The sequence below is a fragment of the Tinamus guttatus genome, unplaced genomic scaffold, assembly GCF_059628265.1.
Source record: "Tinamus guttatus ecotype Peru unplaced genomic scaffold, ASM5962826v1 Tinamus_guttatus_pri_ptg000247l, whole genome shotgun sequence".
NCBI lineage: Eukaryota > Metazoa > Chordata > Aves > Tinamiformes > Tinamidae > Tinamus > Tinamus guttatus.
Genome location: NW_028288781.1, coordinates 2,480,863 through 2,500,802, shown reverse-complemented (window position 1 = coordinate 2,500,802; position 19,940 = coordinate 2,480,863). Strand labels below are relative to the sequence as shown.

The window sequence follows — 19,940 nt, the reverse complement described above, 5'->3', positions numbered from 1 at the left end:
GAATGAGATCCCGCACGTGCACTGAGGTGTTCAGTGATAGAGCACTTGATCGTAGCGGCATGAGCTCATAGGCCACACGGACTGCCCAAGTTTGATGTGCTTTGTGCAAAACCGAAATCTGGGAGCCCCTATGTTTTGGTGATTAAATCCCTTAATATCAAGTGTATCAGATAAGAGAGTGTTTCTCAGCGTATCCCAGGAACAAGTGATGACACAGTGCAGGTTATGGTGCATAAGACGGTCTCTCTTACCAGGTGGCTTGTAGAAATGGTAACACCGCCCCACACATGCCTCGCCAGCGATTTACAGGCTTCAGCACCCTGAGGTTCACGGGCTTCAGCACCCTGAGCCCTCTGGATGGGCTTGGGTTTGCTTCTGCTTTGTGCGCTACTTTATACTAAATTTTAGGGACCTCTCGGTATAGATTAACACATTTCCACGGCATTTTCTTTGGATGTGTGTACCCCTACATGCACACGTGTGCATCCCTGGCTGTGCATTTCTTTGTGCGCGCGCTGCTGGCGGACGCCCGTGCCGTGGGGTGCCTTGCCCAGGTCTCCGGCGCTCCGTGCTGCGCGGTCCCGGGCGCGCTCGCTGCGCGGGCTGCTCGCGGGGAGCCCCCGCAGAACCGGGCGCTCGTGGGGACGGCGCGCGCGAGCCGCAGCGGGGCCCTCCGGGGCGCGCGCCCCGCGGGGGCGGCCGCGGCCCCGTCCCCTCCCCGCGCCGCCGTCGGGGGCGCGCACGGCGGCTCCTCCCGCGCGCGCGGGCGGGCGGGCGCGCGCGGGGAGCGGGTTAGAGCGGCTGCGCCCCCCCCGCCGCCGCCGATCATGGACAGCGACGAGGAGACGCTCGAGGAGACCGTGGAGGGTGAGGGCGCCCGGGGAGCGGGCAGCGGCGGGGGAGCCCCGCGGCGCGGAGCCCGGCGCGGCGGTGACGGGCGCGGCGGGGCGCGCATTGCATCAGGCGGCTTATGCAACGGGGCGGCCGCGCGGAGCCGCCGCGCAGCGCAGCGCAGCGCAGCGCGCGGGCCCGGGGCTGCGGAGCCCGGCGCCTGCCTGTGTGTCCAGCCGCCCGTGTGTCTGTCTTGGAGCGCCGGGCCTCCGGGTCTTGATGAGCCGCCCTCGAGCTCCCTGCGTGTCGGGCGAGCCCCGCGTCGCGCGGCCGTGTCGGGGGCTCCGGGTGGGCCCGAGGGGCAGTTTTCAGCCTATGGCTGCACGAGCAATGGGACGGGTAGGGGAACGTGGCCACAGCCCGCGGCTGGTTTCCCTTGTTGCATCGTAATGTAAGGCTGAAGCTACTGTAAATAGCCGTGATGTTTGATTTGTTCTCAGCATGTAAAAGAGCCTCCCTTACTGTTGTTGCTCTGCATCATGCGTGTGCGTTTGCACTTAGTTTCTACTTTCCGGCCTGTGTAGCCAGTGCCTTTGGTGATGACGCAAGGAGCCGTTAACCCATTTGCCCCTGGTTTCCCCAGCACCTTCCGTACGTAGCGGCGCACACGAGGTGGTGTCGGCCTCTCCCCTTAGCTCTAGCAAGGGACCCTGAGCTGCTCGCACAGGCTAGAAAGCACAAACCATGAGAAACTGTAAGAGCGTCCCACTGCTTATCCTCTTCGGAGATAATTGGGAGTCAAGATATACGTGTCCTTGGTGAAAGCTCTAGGAGGGAGGCACAAAACCTCCCTGAGTTTACAGTTACGGTGGTGCACTTGGGAAGAAGAAAATACAAATGGAGGAAGTGACTGCGGCCACCTCAGCCCGTGGCAGAAGCGGAGCAGAACAGCGGGTCAGGGAATGGGAAGGCCCAGCCCTGCGGCACTGCGTGCTCCTTCCCTGCTAGCCTTGCTGGGGCGGAGGATTAGCCTTCCAGGAGTTTTGAAACTGAGGTGCGCCCCTCTGAAAGGCATTGCTAGTGGACATCTGGGCATGCAGTAATATAAATCAGCAATGTGCTGTCATCCCTGTGAAGCATCTAGGAACACAGTAAGGATTTGCCTCAGGCAGCTATTGAACAAAATGTACCAGCTTGAAATAAAAGCATCTACTCCTTTAACATTCCTCTCAGGGCATAGTGCTGGCTTCAAAGAGCAGTCCTAGATTTTCAGTTATTGGAATTAAGTGTATGAAGTAAGGGGCGGCCTGGCATGCTCATCATTCAGTGGTGCGTTTTGGGATATCGTGGCAGAAGAAAAAGGCCTCGGTGCACATTTCTGCAAAGCAGACATGGAGAGTAACTTAACAACAGATGCGAGCTGGGCAGCTGCTCTTAGCATCTGGATTATGTAGGTGTGGGCTAACAGAGCTGTGTAAAGCCTTGGAAGGGAGGCGGGATTCTCCAAACACAGGACACTGTGGATGAGATGTGCCTTCACAGGTGTCTCTATGCCTCCCTTTCCTCACCGCCCTCCCAAAACGTGTTTCTGGATTATCATTGTGTCTCGAGCAGGGTCACGGTTCAGTCTCTCCCGTTGCGGGTAAAGCCTCCGCCACACCGTGGATCCGCTTAGCGCTGCCCGGGCTGAAGGGGATGAGCTTGGGAAGAACGTAGTGCTCAGCAGTAGTTGGGAAGTGTGTGTTTTTCTGAATGACACCGAAGCAGGGTGACGTTGTGGGGAGGGGAGGCTGGGTAGGGACCCTTCTAAAGGAAGTTAGAAATGTGACAGAAATCAAACGCACTTTTTCTTCCAGACATTATGGGATTTGCTCTTTCTTTTTGTTATTATTGCTGTTCCTAAAACATCAGCCTGGCATCTCTGGGGCCAGAATCTTTTTCTGATGATGCACGCTGGATGCCTTTTATTAAATAAATGTCCCTTGTTGGCAGTATTACTGCTGTTTATCTCTGTTTTTTTGTATGTTAGTGTCACTGGTAATAGTCTCAAATTGTTGTAGTGTGAACAACCCCTTAAAAGTGTAATTTCTTTTCTTGAAAAGTTCGTGATCTGAGCTTGAAAGGAAATCTTGAAGGAGCCCTGAAGTGACAAAAGGAAGATTTTAAAACAATTTTTAAAATATGAAGATATTTTGTTTTAGTTTTCAGAAATGGAGGAGCGTACTGAGAAGGGAGAGAGGAAAGCTCTGCTTTGCTCTCCCTGAAATAATGAGAATTTTCCTGTTGACTTCATCTGGAGCAGAATTAGAGCCTAAGGCCTCAGCCATATAGGAAAACTTTCATCTATATAATTACACTTGAAATTGCTTTATTTATTTATTTATTTTTCTCTACACAGACAGACCAAATGTCTGTGCTTTGTTTTGCTGGGGGCTTGTGTACTTTTGCTTTTCTCGCTCTCTCTTTTTTTTTTCCCCCTTTGGTAGGGAAAATCTCTAGCATGTAAGAAGAATTGGATTCTTTGTGCTATGGGTGAGATTAAGAGTCTGTATAGAAGCCACCAGTGCAAAGCTGGCCATTGAAATCTCTGGGCTAGTTTGAATCCTGCTATGCAAAGTTACTGATATGCATGGTGTGCAAAAGTATGGCAACTTTTGTGGGGGTTCTGCATCCCAGCAAAGTCTTGATAAAACTGAAAAATTGCGAAGAATCAAGTTGTAAACTTCTGTCATTTTTTTTCTTCTTCTTTTTTAAAATATATAGTATACGTGCAACCCTGTGTTTTATAATTCCAGTGTCTACCTTGCACAGATGCTATGGGAGTGTCAGAGCAGGCGCACCAGGGGGCATTTATGGGAACAAGGAAGGAGGGAATTTATGCTCTTTGATAAGTCTGGATGTCATCATGATTTCTCTTACATACCTTTTTTTTAGGTGCATTTCCATACTTAATGTAACCATTGCATCGAATGATTAACATTCTTGCTTTGCCTTACATCGTTATGTGAACTTTTAAAAAGCAAAGAAAATGAATTTGAGCTCTGTGGCTTTCATAGAATCAGTGATACTGGAAGGGTCCTCTGGAGATCATCTAGTCCAGCACTGCTCCTGACTCCTGCAGAGTTAGCTAGAGCAGGACTGTGTCTAGTTAGGCTTGGAATATCTTCAAGTATGGAACCTCCCTGGGCAGCTTTTTCCAGTGTCAGTCACTCTCACAGTGAGAAAGCTTTTTCTTATGCTTAATGGTTAGATGGAACTGTGTTTTGGTTTGTGCCCACTGCTTCTTGTCCCGTCACTGAGTAGCACTGAGAAGAGCCTGGCTTTGTCTCCTTTACGCCCCTCACCAGGTGTTTATACACCCGGATAAGACCCCTCCTGAGCCCTTTCTTCTCCAGGATCAAGTCAAGGTAAACAGTCTCCACTGTTCTCCGCTCATCCATCAAGCTGTATATTCCGACAGCTATTTGGTTGGTCAGGCATGATTTACTTGTTATAAATCCATGTTGACTGCTCCCAGTCACTTCATCGTTTTTAATGTGGAAGTGGTTTCCAAGAGGATTTTTTTTTTCACCACCTTCTTGGGGAGTAAGGTGAGATTGGCTGGCCTGTAGTTCCCCACATCCTCCTTGCTGAAGACAGGAGTGATGTTTGTTCTCTTCCCCTCTTCTGGTCCTCCTTCCATCACCACAAGCTTTCAGAGATAATTGAGAGTGGCCTTGCAGTGACATCAACCAGCTCCCTGGGCGCTCGAGAGTGCCGGAAGGGCCTGTATCCCTCCCTTGCAGCACGCTAGTCATGTGAGCTATCGCACCAGCTCTCTGATCTCGAGGAGTTCCTAGGCCCGTAACTGCTCGCACACTTCTAATTTCTCCCGTTCTCCATGCTGCCTGCATTAGCGCACAGGCATTTCAGATAGGCACCCGGTTATGCTGATTTCCAGGAAGGGAGGCAATAGCTTCCAGCCTTAGCCATCGTGCAAGTGTCTGCTTTCCCACCCGGTACACCGCAGACTCTGCCTGCCTCTCCTTCAGAGCGCTCGGGGATTCAGGCTTCCCTTGTATCTGCAGGGTCTTGGAGAATATTCAGCTGACCTGTTTCTTGTCATCTCTGATACTGCACAGTCTGCTGACCTCCTCTCACGGCTCCTTTGCTTGCTGACACATTGCTTAATTTTTGATATTTATTTATTTAGTTAGTTTTAATTTCTGATGACCTGTGGTGCTGCCAACATAGCCAAAAGCAGATGTATTTGCAGTGTGAGTCTGCTACTGAGACGAATCAAAAACAAACTTCCATTAATGTGGCTGACATTCATACTTGGCATTTCTCACTCCTGTTTCCAGTGTTTTCTCTTAGGTTTTCTCTTAGGTTTAGGTCTGTAGGACTGTTAGTACCGAAGTGCCTCGTTACATGCAGCAGCCTGGATTCTCAATGCTCTGCATCATATTGGAATTTGCTTTTGCCTTTTTGGTTTTGATGCCTTTGGCAAATTTGATCAGCAAAGAGTTTGACCTACAGCCTGTAGAAGTACATAAGTATCTCTAATAGGCTTTGTATACACCACAAAGAGACTCATGGGATTAGAGTTCAGTTTTTATTTAGAAACACAGAAGGACATAAATATATGCTAGTTTTCATTTTTTGGTCAGTTTTCATGCAGAGCTTATACCTGTTAAAATATCATGAGGGGAGCTTTTTATACCTACACTTGGTGTATCACTGTGTTGAAAGCAGCCCTGCTGAGCTTGAGCATCCTTGATTTGCAATCAGAGCAATATTCTGTTAATGCAGTGCTGAGGACTCTGTTCAAACAGGTAAGCTAGAAAATAATCGTTGTTACACCACTCTCTTGACTTTCTTTGGCTTTGAACGGGCAGCCAGAGCTGCAATATTAGCTCTGATGTTAACTCATCAGAGTTAACATGATGTTAACTCATGTGTAGCTGATTAAATTTAATCCGAGTTTGCCAGCTGTAATCTGTAAATTACAAACCCCTGCAGGTGAGGATCTAGTGTGTCACCCATCTACTTTCTCCAGCTGTAATGGGGAAAGCTGATATGTCTGGGAGAGGAAAGAGAGGGGTGTAATGTGAGCACATGAGGCATTAGAAAGCAAAATTAGAAATCTGAAGTACAAAGTCAACCAACATACTACAAGGCCATAGTATTGCAAATATTATATGCTTTTATTTCTTTAAATTCCTGTGGATATAGCTGTGAGGTAGAAGACTCTGTTGTTCTAAGACATGTGTTCATCCAAAAAAACCTCACCTCATCTTACTCTATGGATTGAAGTCTAAATCCATTCTCTTCTCACCAGGAAATACATATTTTAGAAAATAAAAATGATTATGTTCTTGTAGAAGTATATTAACACATTTGTGAGTATGAGCCTCATTTCTTAGAATTTTTTTCCTTCTCTCCTTTCCCTTACCTGTTTCGTTTCATCCTAACCCTTTCTATTTATTCTTTTCAGTGAAGTGTGCTACAGAATTACCAACTTCAGTTGTACTGAATCTCTGATCACTCTTCTTAACAGAAAGATTTGGAGATATGGATTAGGATCACTGTTCATAGCAGGGAGCTACTTCTTTCAAATGTCTATGTAATCAGAATAGGACTGCAGTTATGTGTAACATTTAATGTGTTTGCATTTTTTTTTTTAAGGGCATCTAGATGACGATGGTTTGCCACATGGATTCTGTACAGTCACCTATTCATCCACAGACAGATTTGAGGGAAACTTCGTGCATGGAGAAAAGAACGGTCGTGGCAAGTTCTTCTTTTTTGATGGAAGGTAGACACTTGCTCCACTTCTCTTTTGTCCATCCTGTTTACAGTGATATAAAACTAATCTGTATTAATTGTCTGAGTGTCTAAATATGCTTTCTCATTAAAAGCTGTAGTTGGAAAGTTTCATCCTGCTACTGTAGCTGTAGTGCTGACACGATGCCTTCTTGGGCTCGAGGGCTTTATATGTAGCACGATGCCGGGAATTGTTCCCTTGTAGGAGAATCCAGCATTGTGCGCGGTTTTAGTGCTGTAAACTTTTCAACTAATTAGAGACTCTGGGAACTGGAATGTCTTCAAAGCCTTTGAAAACCATGGTGACAACCGCTTGGACTGCAAAGTTCAAGTCCACAACTGCATGAGTAGTAGATTTTTGTTTGCTTTATGCCGGTATACACAGGCTGCTATTGGACCCAGAGCTCCTTGTGCCAGAGCCGCGCATGGGCACAAGACCTTCAAGAGAGCCTCACCATCTGCTTGGGCTTGGAAATTGTTTAGCGGTTAAAGGAGTAGTTTAAATATAGTTCTGTTTCCAGCTCCACCTAATGTTCTGCAAGGTGCTTATGGCCTGGTTCGTTTTCAGGAAAGCCCCTGTAAATTGCCACTCTCATCCCTGGGAAATGGGGCTAGTCCATGCCTCTGTGTGCATGAGGTGATTTGTGTATGTTTTCTTCATAAGCATGAACAGCTTATAATCTCTTATGAGCACCTTATAACATCTCTTCTCCCCCTGCCAATAACTGCAGCATTTTCTCTCTGCAGTGAGTGACTGAGAAGTTCCTCAGAAGGAGCAGCAGATGTATAAAATGACACGATTCTTCATGGTTTTGCAGCTGTCGGTGCCACTATGAATAGCAACCGTTAGACTGACAGTTGTGTCAATTCTCCTCTCCTCTTGTCCTGCTCAGTGAACTTCTGAGCAGGAGCAGAAGTGCTGGGTACAGGGTTGTCTCACTGTGCCAGCCTCACCAGTACTTGGTGTTGCGGTTGCTTCATGCTGGAGATTGTGAGGTGGTTTTTTTTTTTTTTTTTTTCTCCCATGTGGAAGATAATATTTTTATTCAGTTATGCATGAACTGATTGGGCCTCTCAAGTTTGGATTAAAAAAAAAAAAAATCCCACCTGTTGCTAGTAATGGCCTTATTAAATCTTGCATGAATAACTGAAAGTTGTTACTGCCCAGCAGCTGACCTCTCTAAAATAGCCTCTTTTTTTTTGATTTGGCAGAGAACATCTCTCTGGACACATGTACATAACACTTGTGTGCTTGTTGATGGTCTCAGCGGAGCAATCGCTGATTGTATAGCTAGAGAAACTGACCCCCTCTTTCCTTTGTAGAGCTGTTTCTCCAAGTAATCCAGGGCACAGGCAGTGCTGTGTACGAAGCTTATGCTGCTACTGCCTGTGCAGAGCCTTTTCTGTACTTCTGAAGTGTTGCCAAATCTCTTTTTTTCTTCTTTTTTTTTTTTAATAATTTTCATAACACTTTAAAAATGGAACAGTTGGCTACTGGGTGATTTCAGGAAGTAGAAAAATAAAAATACACAAAAATAGTCTGTAATATGTTTCTGGAAAATGGGATATTTTTATAATCAGGTCCAGGCTGATTTTAATTTGGCAGAAGCAGCTTAACAGTTACCAGGGTCCTTGCGACCTCCCTGGCCGTGCCCAGGTGGAGGGGTTAATCCGCTCTCAGGTGAGCGGTTCAGGTGTCGGGGCCGTTGAAGGAGGATCAACTTGGCACCCGACAGGACGTGCTGTTTCCATCAGCTGTGCCCTGAGCAAGGCTGAGTGCTTATGAAAGAGCCTTTCGAAGGGAAACGCGTTTCAGAAATTCCTGAAAACTTCTTTCCTCGCAGTGGCTGTACTGCCTCTGTGCTCTCCCTCCCTTCTAGGCCTGCCCGTGCAGACTGACCAGCGAGCAGCTGTAGGGCTTCGGTTTGGGAAACGCTGACTCCTGGCAGAGACGGGGCTGGCAACAGTGTCAGTGCTTTTGTTGTCCGCGTGTAGGGAGATCAGCCTGCCCGTCCGTCTTGTTTGTCTCTGTTAGGATTTTCCACCTTTATCAGAGCAGATAACCCCTTTCTGTTTCATTTACAGAAGTGAAAACTTGGAAGGAAATACCAGGGGTGTTTATTCGTCCCCCTACGCAAAACACAACCGAGCACACGTAGTTTTGGAGAGAGCAGTTTCACCTCGGGCGTACTCCCTGCCGGAACCGCGCGCCTCGGCCTTCCCCGGCGCTCGTGTTTGCTGGCTGCGCTGGCGGGGCTCTGCACAGGCGCCGTGAGCCTGAGAGCCCCTTTGGCACCAGCTGCAGCCGCTCTTCCCTGCTGAATTAGAAACTCTCTGCTAAACCATCATCTCGATCCACAGTGGGAACAGCATCCTTTCTGGAGCATTTTCATTATTTCCATATGATTTATGAAATGATTTATAGGTTAAAGGTTGTAACTTCAGTACCTGGAAGCATAGTGCATCAGTTTCCCTCTGTAATAATTACTAGGTTGTAAATATCCTAGATATTTTCTAGGTCTGGTAGTGAGAAGGCATTACATCTGATAAACTTTCACTAAAGACACAATTACGTTGTCCCCTAATATGATAATGATATAATCCTATGATAATCTGGGAAGCAAACTGGAGGAATGTGGGCTAGCTCGGGGTTTGTATTGACAAGATTGGGCATATGCAGATTCAGGAAGTAGTTGTTTATTTATGTATTTAATATTTAAATACATATCAAGTGGTCTGCCACTTAATGCTGATAAGGCCTTAGTGTCTGCTATAGACACTAGAATTTTAATAGGCTAAGAAGGGAGAGAGAGACCCCCAAAGTGTGACAAGTACAAAAGGTTTAGAAAACTGGATTTATTAGACAGTATTGAAAAACAGATATTTACTTTTGACATTTTTTTCTCTTTTTATTTTAATTTTCTTTATAGTCTATGGAAGTAGAAATAGATGGATTTCTCTACATTGTTACAGAGCTTGAAACAATGAACAAACCCCAGAGATTTGAATAAAAGTAAAAGGCACTTTTGTAAGTGCTGAAGAACATTTCTAATTTAGCAACTTGTTGGCTGCAGTTGGTTTGATTAAAACTAAGATGATGGTGATTATTTCTGCAGTTTGGTTACACACACGGGGGGTAGCTTCTTTTTTTAAAGAACAATCTTAGGTGCGAGTTCTGTGTGTGCTACCAGCTTCAAAGAATTTCAGATTTGTTGATCTGGAGAACGAGGAAGGTGGTCTCGTTTCTCAAGTAAAGCACATCAGTTTCTGGTGATTTTGTTGTCTGCTCGTCTCCTTCCCTGAATGAGCTGCTGCAGCTGCCCATGTTGCTCTGCAGCAACCGGGATCAAGAAACGAGTCTGCCTGAAAAATCATGCAGCGCTCCAAAGACGCATGTGCAAAACCAAAGCTGAGGTTGTGTTTTAAGCACATACGTCATGGATAGCTTACCTTCTTTTACTGAAGTGTATTTGTAAAAAAAATTTGTAAAATCAAAGAATGAAGCTTTAGAAATGAGGAAGTTAGTTTGAAAAAATATCTATTCAGCATACTGTTCAGATACTGTTCAACAGCATCTGTTGAAAAACAGGTGAAGTTTTGTAAAGCACGTAGAGTCTTGTGATCCCAGACAAACAATTCGAGCCTCTCCCATAGATGTCTGTGTCAAAAAGGATGATGTAGCAGTGGAAGTATGTATACATTAGCTAAATAGGCCGGAGAATATGATAGGGACAAACTGAACGGTTTGTATTTGTCTATGTCTAACCTGAGAAAGAAATACAGTAAAAAAAGATCTAGTCAGGTATTCTTTCATTCTTTGTGGGTTTTCTCACCTGCCCTTTTTAAGAAAGGACAGAAAGCAGATTGTAAGGGCTTTATTACACATCTTCTACAGGGATTGCAAAACACAACTGAAGTGAAAATCGATGTGTCGCTGTTGAAATCAAAACGTAGCATTAGTTCTGTTTGACAAGCTGCACTCTGCTTTAACAGAAATACATGAAAAAAATAACAGTTCCTCCAGCTGATCGAGTAGAGATTGCTGCCAGGTTTATTGGTAGTGAGCTACCATTGAACTGGTGGCACGTTATAGTTAGTGCTATGCTACATTGTGGCAGTTCAACTCCATGTCACCAAAGAAATGTTATGGAAGATCCAAAGCCAGGAGGTAGGAAAAATCCCATGTGAGAGTAGCCCGCTTAAACAGTAGTTTCTTACTAGGCCACGAATGGGCCCTTGACTGCTTTAATTTGCTGTCCCAACCTGTAAGGAAAGGGCTGAAGAAGGCAGCTGAGGCGAAGGCGGCTGTGCGCGCGCAGTAGCACGCGCTGCTGTGCGCCCTGGTGAGCGTGCACGCACTGCAAGTTGCGCTTTCCCTCAGCAGCTGGTAGGAACAAGCTTGTATTTTATCTTTGTTTCCTAAAGAAATTAGGCTTATGTGATCTCTTGCTTCCCCTCTCATGTGCATAGGTTTCTGTTTTCATTCTCTCACCTTCATGTTCCCCCCCACCCCACCCAATTTAGCTGCAAATAGGAAACACCTGAGACAAAGACCCATCGGGGTAGTGATGACTAGTAGGGGTGGAAGAGAGACACTCAAGCTGGTATCCCAGTGTGGGACCCCTTGGCTATTAGAAGCCTAGGGAGAAACTGCCAGGCCTTGCAGCATGTGTCCCCTGCAAGGCCAGGCCGTCTACAAGGCGGTCTGACTCCTGGGCTCTCCTCTGTCCTGTGAGAGATGGGCACAGATGAGGTTTGAGAGGTCAGAAGGAAAAAAGGAAAGAGGAGGGGGGAAAAAAAAAACGAGTTCTTGTAGCTGTGGTGAGTACTTAGAGAAAGGTTGCAGGGCACATCTCAATAGAAAACCAGGCTTCATCATTCAGATGCTCTGAATGAAACTTTCCCCATGGTCTCTTTTTATCAGTAATATGTAGAATGAGCAGTGCAGGGGGAGATCTTCCTGTATCTAGAGTCAGGGGTTTGGATGCACATCTAAAGGGGTGAGTAGTCTTCCCCTGCTCTTTCCTCTCTCTTGTCAGCACACTGGAAGGGTACTATGTTGATGATGCGCTGCAAGGCCAGGGAATCTACACGTACGAGGATGGAGTGGTCCTGCACGGCACATACGTGGATGGAGAACTGAACGGACCTGCCCAGGAGTACGACAGCGATGGGCGGCTGATATTTAAAGGGCAGTATAAAGACAACATTCGACACGGAGTTTGTTGGATATATTACCCGGTAAGCCTGACCTCCTGCTCTCTGCTGCGTAGTAGTACCATTCTGCATCTTTCTTTTTTCTTTTCTTTTTTTTTTCCCCACATTTGAAATAAATAACCAGCAAGACTGAGCTATCCAAAGGTCAGTATAAAAATCTGAGGGGAAGCTCTGTGTGTACTGATTTGGGGTAGTCCAATATACAGTCAAACATTTCAACATTGAGTGCTTGCCTAGTAGATAGGGTTCAGTGAGGCTGCAAGGTGCCGTTTTCATCTTCCAAGGATAACAGCCCCTTGGAAGCCCCGGGAAGGCTGTCCCAGTCAGTCTGCCATTTAATGCCAACTGCAGAAGAGGGGCACGGGAGCCGTGCAGGCTATTGCAACGTGCCACAGAGTGTGCTCTGCAGAATTTGGTGCCAAGTCTGGCCTGTTCTAGTAAACATGATGCAGCTGGTGTGAGAATCATGCATCTGAGCAGAGGGCAGACAAGTGCTTTGTTCATGAAGCAAACCAAGGTTTGGTCTTTCTGCCTGTTAGTAAACACTGAGGCGTTCCTCTGGGCAACTCTGGACAACTTTGGATATACTCTTAAAATGATATTACTTACTCAAAGCAATAATGATTGCTACATTTCCGATTATTATTCATATTTGCTTTTAAGCAGCACTTGGGTCTGCTCAGCTTGTTTGTAGCGCTTGTTTGTAGCACCTTAGTAACAATCCCTTGGCAGCTCTGGCTTTTGAAGATCACGAGAGTCACTGGAGTCACAGAGATGTGTATATAATAACAGCTGCGGTTGTTACACTGCTGGTCAAAAGCACTCTGCTTCTGTGCTATATATTGCCCTTGCTCTAGTTGTGAGTATGGTTGCAAATGCTCATCACTAGCCATTCCTTATATTAACTGGCTTTCTCTGTTCTCGTTAAGCATGTTGTGTTAGAATCAATAAATGCTTGCTGTACACCACCAAACAACTAGCAGGTTTTCAGTTATAATGTATAAAATACACACAACAGACCCAACATGTCATGTGTCTCTTATTTCATCTTCCAGCTGAGAAAATGTAGCTATACCTTCTGGAAATATATTTTGGAAGGTGTTGTGCTCAGGAAATGTCAGTCTTTGGCTCTAAGGCATTATTTCTGTTTGTTTCCTTGTCCTTCGGAAGTAAACACCTGAAGTTGTTAGACCTGTGCATCTCATTCTGCACGGCTGTAAATAGAGCTCACCTGAGTTGCAGGCAAATAACGGGTGGCAAAGCTTAGGCTAAAATCCACAAAGCTTGGTGGGGAAAAGGGTTGCTGGCTTTCACTAAGCAACCTTCTCGTTGTGTGTCTCCTCACGTGTGGGAACTCCTTTGATGCACCATCACTCAGCAGTGCACAAGCCAGTGTTGTTGTTGCTGTTTTTTCTGCAGCACAATGTCATGGTAAGAAATGTAGAGTTTTTTTTTTTTGTTTAGTTTGTGCCTTCTTTCACAGACTGTTCACATAAAAATTCTGCAAATCAAAACCCAGTGTTTTTGTATCAAAGTGGAAGGGAAACAAAATGGAGTTTGCTATTTCAAACAAGACAGAAGGTCCAGGTCATTCTCATATCAATTTAATAATGACTGAGATTAGATTTTACTTATTTGTGTGTCTGCATGTGTCTACTCTTCGTTAGCTCTCATCTGAACTTGCTGTACTTTAGCTTGCTTCTTTAAAACAGCCAGAAAATGTCTGTTGTTTACAAAAGATAGTAACATATATTTAAATACTCTTTTTTTTTTTTTCTCACACATGCTCCCAGGATGGAGGCAGCCTGGTGGGAGAAGTGAATGAAGAAGGGGAAATGACTGGAGAGAAAATAGCTTACGTGTACCCTGATGGAAAAACTGCATATTCTGGGAGGTTCATAGATGGAGAAATGATAGAAGCAAAACTGGCCACTCTGACGTCTGTAGAGGATGGGAAACCTCAGTTTGAAGTAGTACCAGGCAGTAAGTACAGCTAATGCAGCAGCTTTCTCTCTTGCTGCCAGCCCTTCCCTGCAAGCAGCTCGGTCTCTGGCCTGTTTTTTATTCACCCACCCTCACCCCCTTCAAAAAAAGAAAATAAAGAGGGTGAAAAATGAGAAGTGACCCATGCAATGGTGCCGCTGAGTTAATTACTTTTCATTGCTCTTCTCACGGGCACAGTCCTGCCTGGCGCACGTACGGTAGCCACCTCTGCCATCGTGAAAACCTGCTTGACAGCGCTGGGGCTGGCACAGCTGCGGGTTCGGTTTTGTTAGCAAAATAGCTGTGAGTGAAGAGGGAGGCTGCGCTTCCTTTGTAGTCCTGGGTGCTGCGTTTGCACAAGCAGATTTTAGCACCATGGATGTTAAGGGGCTGAAAGGACACAGGACTTAGAATTAATGCAGTTGATTCAGTTGTTGTGCAGCGGTGTGATTCACCGGCTCCCATCCGTCTGGGTAGTCGTGCTGATCTAAAATGGTTATAAAATGGTTGGCATCAGTGTGGCACCTTCTCCCCAAGCAGCCAGTGTGCTTTCTGCAGGGCCATGGCCATGTGGGCCTGTAGCATTTTTTCCCTTAAAGCCTGGAGTGGTTTTTTTTTTTTTTTTTTTTTTTCTTTTCTGTGAGGTAAATGTGGTATTTTGTGGGGAGAGTGTCAATCTGTGGACAGGAGCACACATGTGAACACAGAATCACAGACTGCCTGAGGTTGGAAGGGACCTCTAGAGGTCATCTAGTCCAACCCCCCTGCACACGCAGGGTCACCTAGAGCACGTGGCACAGGACTGCGTCCAAGCGGGTTTTGAAGATCTCCAGAGAAGGAGACTCCACAACCTCTCTGGGCAGCCTGTTCCAGTGCTCTGTCACCCTCACTGTTCAGAAATTTTTCCTTAAGTTCCTTATACTAACAATGATAAATATCGTGCCAGCAAGGATTGCCATCTTAAGTATGAAATAAGAATATAAAACTCAGTAAAAAGGAAATGAGAAGTTCAAAAGTGCATATGGCATTTTATTTTTTAAATCTTACAGAAGTGAGAGTAAATCAAAATTTAACTTAAGATGGATCTTCTGAGAGGGTACAGTTGTGCTTTGTAAACAGGATACAATTACACTCTGTTGCTGGCTTCAGTCAGAACAGATCCATTTTTAGAACCTAGATGCCAGGGACAATGGCCTTTTATCAAACTTGGCAATATCCTGTTTTTTTTCTGCTTTTTTATTTCCACCTGCATCTTAGGCTATCCCTAATAATTTCCTGGCAGTTGAATGCAGAGGGGTTTAGGAATACAGTCAGAGGTTTCCGCCAAGCTGTTTAATAATGACCAAAAATAAATGAGGTACTGCAACAAACATACTTTGTGATTACTCAATGTTATCTTCTGGCTGAAGTCTCATCTAGTTTCAAGCTTAAAAAAAATGTTACTTGAAATATTTTTTTTTTAATGAATGTGTTATTTAGTATATCCTTTTAAATTTTTGCTTTATTTTTTAATTCAAGACCTTGGATAGGTTGTTCGTGGTTGTCCGGGCACTCCTTAAAAGTATTACTCTAAGAAACATAGCTATTACTTTTTGTGAGGATATGCTGTTGCAGTGGTATGTTAAGAAAGGGAAAAGGAATAAAAAAGTAGTACTTCACTGTAGGCTGCTTCTTTTATGGGTATAGCACTGTGCAATACTGTTTTTGAAGCACAGCATTTATTCCTTGCAGTCATTAGAACTTGATTTTTGAATGTCTTGATTGCTCTGAGTTGCACGTTTTCAGTATTGTCCATTAATTTAATTGCTTTGTTTTATCTTTTAGGCCCCGTATACAGTTTTGACAAATCTACTTCATCCTGCATTTCTACAAATGCACTTCTTCCTGATCCTTACGAGTCAGAAAGGTAGGCTCCTTTTTTCCCTTCCTCTTCCTCTTTCACATTCAAAATGTCAATTTTTCTTGGCTGTGATGCATTTAGGGCCTGATCTTGCAAACCCTTTTTTTCATTTAAAAACATATATAAGGGTTTGTCATATGGAAACCGTTACTTCATCTTACTCAATATTTGGCTTGATTGAATTCCTTTCTGATTTACACATTAAAATTACACTCTAATGGATAGAACATAGCTTTATTTTTTAAAAAGATTAAACTAGGATAACTTCTTAGTATTTCAAAGCCAAATTCATTCAGGGCTGAGCTCCACTAATAGCCCACATCTACAACATGCTTAGCAAAAAAACATTCTGGTGTTTCTTTTCTAGGTGTTTAACTAGTTTCATGTTGATATGTGCTGAATTGGTGTCTCTCTGAATGTCATGTGTTGTACAAAGTTTGCTCTCATCCCTACTGATGTAGAATGGTGGGAATAAATCGTCAAGCCAGAGCAAAGTGGGATTGTGTTTGGGACAGCCCTGTACTGTCAAAATACCATGTATCTCAGCAGATTGCCTAGATGCTAGTGAGTTGGTGTTATCTTTTGTAATTTTCTGTGGCTAGTACACAGTACATCATATTATTTACTTTTTGCCCAAACTTTTAGAAGACCTGTCCTGTAGGATTCTTAATTGTAGTCCTTGGAAATGCCTAAATAAGTGATTAGGAAAGTATTGGCATTAATTTGCATCAAGATGCAGCCCTCCATCTTGAATACTCTTACTCAGGGGTGTAATAGCCTGTGAATATACAACACCATTGCCTCCATCAACTGCAGTTTAGTGGAAACCTCTGAGATTCTGCTATATTGCTGAGGGTGTTCCCGAATTGAAGCCGTCATGGAGCGTTAAGAGCAAATACATGATTGATTCACAAAAGTGTTTTGCAAATTGGTAGGTAAGATTCCTCTCCATCTCCATATTTTCAAATAGAAGGAGAGTATGGAGGAGAGCAAAGAAGAAAGGTTGTATTTGGAAGTTTAAAATTGCCCTTTTTTGACCAGTATTGGTGTGGTAATAACTTCTTGAAGTTTAAAATTGTAACTTTTTCTCTTCTAGGGTGTATGTTGATGTCTCTCTCATTTCCAGTGCTGGAGAAGGATTATTTTCAAAAATAGCAGCCGAAGCTCGTACCGTTATGTCCTTTTACAATGGAGTGCGAATTACACACCAGGAGGTAAAGGAGAGAAAAAAGTCAGTCTGATTTCTCATTGCTCCTTCTGAAATCATTTTCTTGCAGTAGGATTTGACACTTACCCACCCACCCTTTCCCCACTTGTAAGATTTAATAGATAGCGTTTGATTGAAAGGAAGTGCATGTTTGCCTACATTAAAAGAAAAAAAAATCCAGATTTTTCTGAAATGCCTCATACACAGGAAAACTTCAGTTGCATTCGTTTCAGTGTATTTGCTTTCAAACTTGCTGCAAAGTTAACCCCCCACACACATACACTGTTTTTTTGCCTTGCAAACTAGGTAGACAGCAGAGACTGGGCCCTGAATGGCAACACGATATCCTTGGATGATGAGACAGTCATCGACGTGCCGGAGCCCTACAACCATGCTGCCAAGTACTGTGCCTCGCTGGGGCACAAGGCCAACCATTCTTTCACTCCTAACTGCATCTACGACCCGTAAGTAGCTCTGTCCCTTGGGACCAAGGGTTACGGGCTCAAGCAGTTCCTGGTCGCCTGGATCAAGTTGGAAACCTGCTGGCATTGTGAGCACTTGCAACTAGCTGAGAGGGTGTCTTAAAACTGGCAAACGTTTTGCCTTTGTCGCTGATCCTAAAATGCATGAGGGCGGCTGTCTAAATCCTGGCTTGGCTAGGGCTGCACTGTGTTTGCTGAACTGCAAATGCTTGGCCGGCACTGTCAAATGTGCTGTCATTTCTGAAACCCCCAAATTAAGGATCTTGCTGATAAACAAGTTGGTGCAGAACACTAGAATACTGTTTGATGTATGCATATTTTCAAGGACACATGTATTTTATACCAAAAATATAAGTGGGCAGATAGGTATGTATGTATGTGGAAAGTAGTCATCTTCTGTTAAATCCGCTGGTTTCCTCCCTGATGAGACCCTGGAGGAGATATGCAGAAGTCTGCTGTGATTTTTTTTTTTTTTTTTTTTTTAACATAGTGCTGGGGAGATAAAGGTGAGCAATTTTCCATGCTGTCCAGTCTTTTATTGTTTCTATATTGCTTCTATATTGTTTTTGCATCATGCAGATACTTAGCACTGCAGGTCTGAGGCATGTGGCATATTTGCCTTTCTTTTATTTTGGCATTAAAAGCAGGCAATATTAAAAGACTATTGAAAAACTTTAACAGGGCTATACAATACTGCTCCAATGTACCTGTATTTGTAGCCTGATTACTTAAATCTTAATTGAAGGTGACTCTACACGTAAAGTCTGTTCATCTAACATTCATTATGTGACATCTCGCTCAACCATGAGTGACTTGAGGGGCTAAACATAGGCTGTCAATTGGCAGTTGCAAGTTTATTGAAAGTATTTTTTGTCCATGTTGTCTAGGTTTGTTCATCCTCGTTTTGGGCCTATCAAGTGTATCCGTACCATCAGGGCTGTGGAGAAGGATGAAGAGTTGACAGTGGCTTACGGATACGACCACAACCCCGTGGGGCAGAATGGGCCAGAGGCGCCAGAGTGGTACCAGCTGGAACTGAAAGCTTTCCAGGCTGCCCAGCAAAAGTGAAACAGAAGCTGCTTCTCAGTTCAGCAACCTGAAATAGCAACTTGGATCTATGCACTACCTTTCTACTGAAAACTGGACAACCAGGGATTGTTCATGCTGTTGCATCATAACTTTGCATTCTGTGCTAGGAGATAAGTTTCTTGCATACTAACTAGGTTTGACTGTGTTACTCATAGCAGATTTAAAATTAGCTAGTGTTGCACCAGTCTTATCTGGAGAAATTAATTAATATTCTATACAAGACGTGATATTCTTTGGTAGCTTCTGCTTTTGCACCATATGCAAAGATGCCAAAAGACTAGACAGAAAACTAACATGGGTATATTGTTCACTTTTAGTCGGCAGACTTAGTGTTGCTCTCTATCTGCCTAGGCATTATTGTGCAACTGCATTTTGCATATATGCCACTTGTGATGATAACAGTAATATTTTGATATTCTCTAATAGTAGCATAATTTTGCCTTTTTAAACCTTTGATCTGAATCTTGCAATAGAGCAGTTTATTTATTAGCATATAGGAGGCTGGGTTTTTAACTCCCCTTTCCTCTTGTCTGAATGTTGTTCTTTCTACAAGTCCTCTTTTGCAGGAGAGAATCCTTTCTAACTAGTGGAAAGGCTTTCGTGCGTATGTGAGAGTGCTGTGTGTTGGTCTTTGTGGCTCTCTAAATAGTTTTAGCAACATGTCCAAAACTAATATTTATCTGGCCTTTATGGCTGGTTTATTTAATTTGTGATTATCACACACAAATCAAGCTGTTCTTTGAATTAAGATTTCCTGAAAGGAGAAAGCATTCAATTTTTGGAGGGTTTTCAGGAGCTTGTGTTCTGAAGGGCAAACACATTGACTGCGTTAGTGTCCATGAGTTGGTTTGTGCATCTCATCTGTTCAAAATGGCCAATTCTCAAGGCAAAAATTCTGTCTCTAAATGCAGGTATCTCATATGAAGTCACTTAAAGGAAGTGTATGTATTTGAGGGCAGGTTGTAGTACTTTGTTAGAGATCTGTATCTTTTATATATATTCAGTTAACAAAGAATATGGCCTTATAGCAGCCTTTCTCTTAGTACTTCTTAAGACAAAATAGATTAATACAGGATGAGATATCAAACTCCATTTTAAAAATGTCGATGTGAAAGGATTGCTTTTGAAAGACAAACAATGAATGTAAAAACATCACTCGCTGCTCATTTAGAAACGACAGTCCGTAACCCTATGGCAGCCATTAGTGGGGGCTTGTGAATATTCATCTGCAGGGTTGTCTTCTGGGTTTTTTAGGGGCAGGGGAGTTGTTTGTTATTTGAAATACTGTGCCAGACTTGCCTAATGCTGTAGAAGGGAGAAATAGGGTATCATTTCAGTCTAGGTGCTGGGGCACTTTCGGGACTCTGACATTCTCTTTTGGGTTAAGCAGCTTAGGAACAATTCATATGCATTTACAACACTTTCT

At 44.1% G+C, this 19,940-nt stretch overlaps 1 protein-coding gene across 1 annotated transcript; it reads left to right on the top strand.

Annotated features, from left to right (window-relative positions):
* Window positions 1–756: 756 nt before the first annotated feature.
* Window positions 757–19,940, top strand: SETD7 (SET domain containing 7, histone lysine methyltransferase). Its single transcript, XM_088526520.1, has 8 exons — window positions 757–867; window positions 6,499–6,628; window positions 11,676–11,877; window positions 13,647–13,836; window positions 15,661–15,742; window positions 16,833–16,950; window positions 17,250–17,407; window positions 18,313–19,940. The coding sequence occupies exons 1-8, from the start codon at window positions 828–830 to the stop codon at window positions 18,491–18,493; spliced, it is 1,101 nt and encodes a 366-aa protein (XP_088382646.1). The 5' UTR covers window positions 757–827; the 3' UTR covers window positions 18,494–19,940.

Excerpts from the sequence above, each read along its gene's own strand:
- SETD7 (XM_088526520.1), top strand. The coding sequence starts at position 828 with ATGGACAGCGACGAGGAGACGCTCGAGGAGACCGTGGAGG. Across the intron at positions 6,629-11,675 it reads TTCTTCTTTTTTGATGGAAG|CACACTGGAAGGGTACTATG; the intron begins GTAGACACTTGC and ends CTCTCTTGTCAG. Across the intron at positions 17,408-18,312 it reads CCTAACTGCATCTACGACCC|GTTTGTTCATCCTCGTTTTG; the intron begins GTAAGTAGCTCT and ends CATGTTGTCTAG.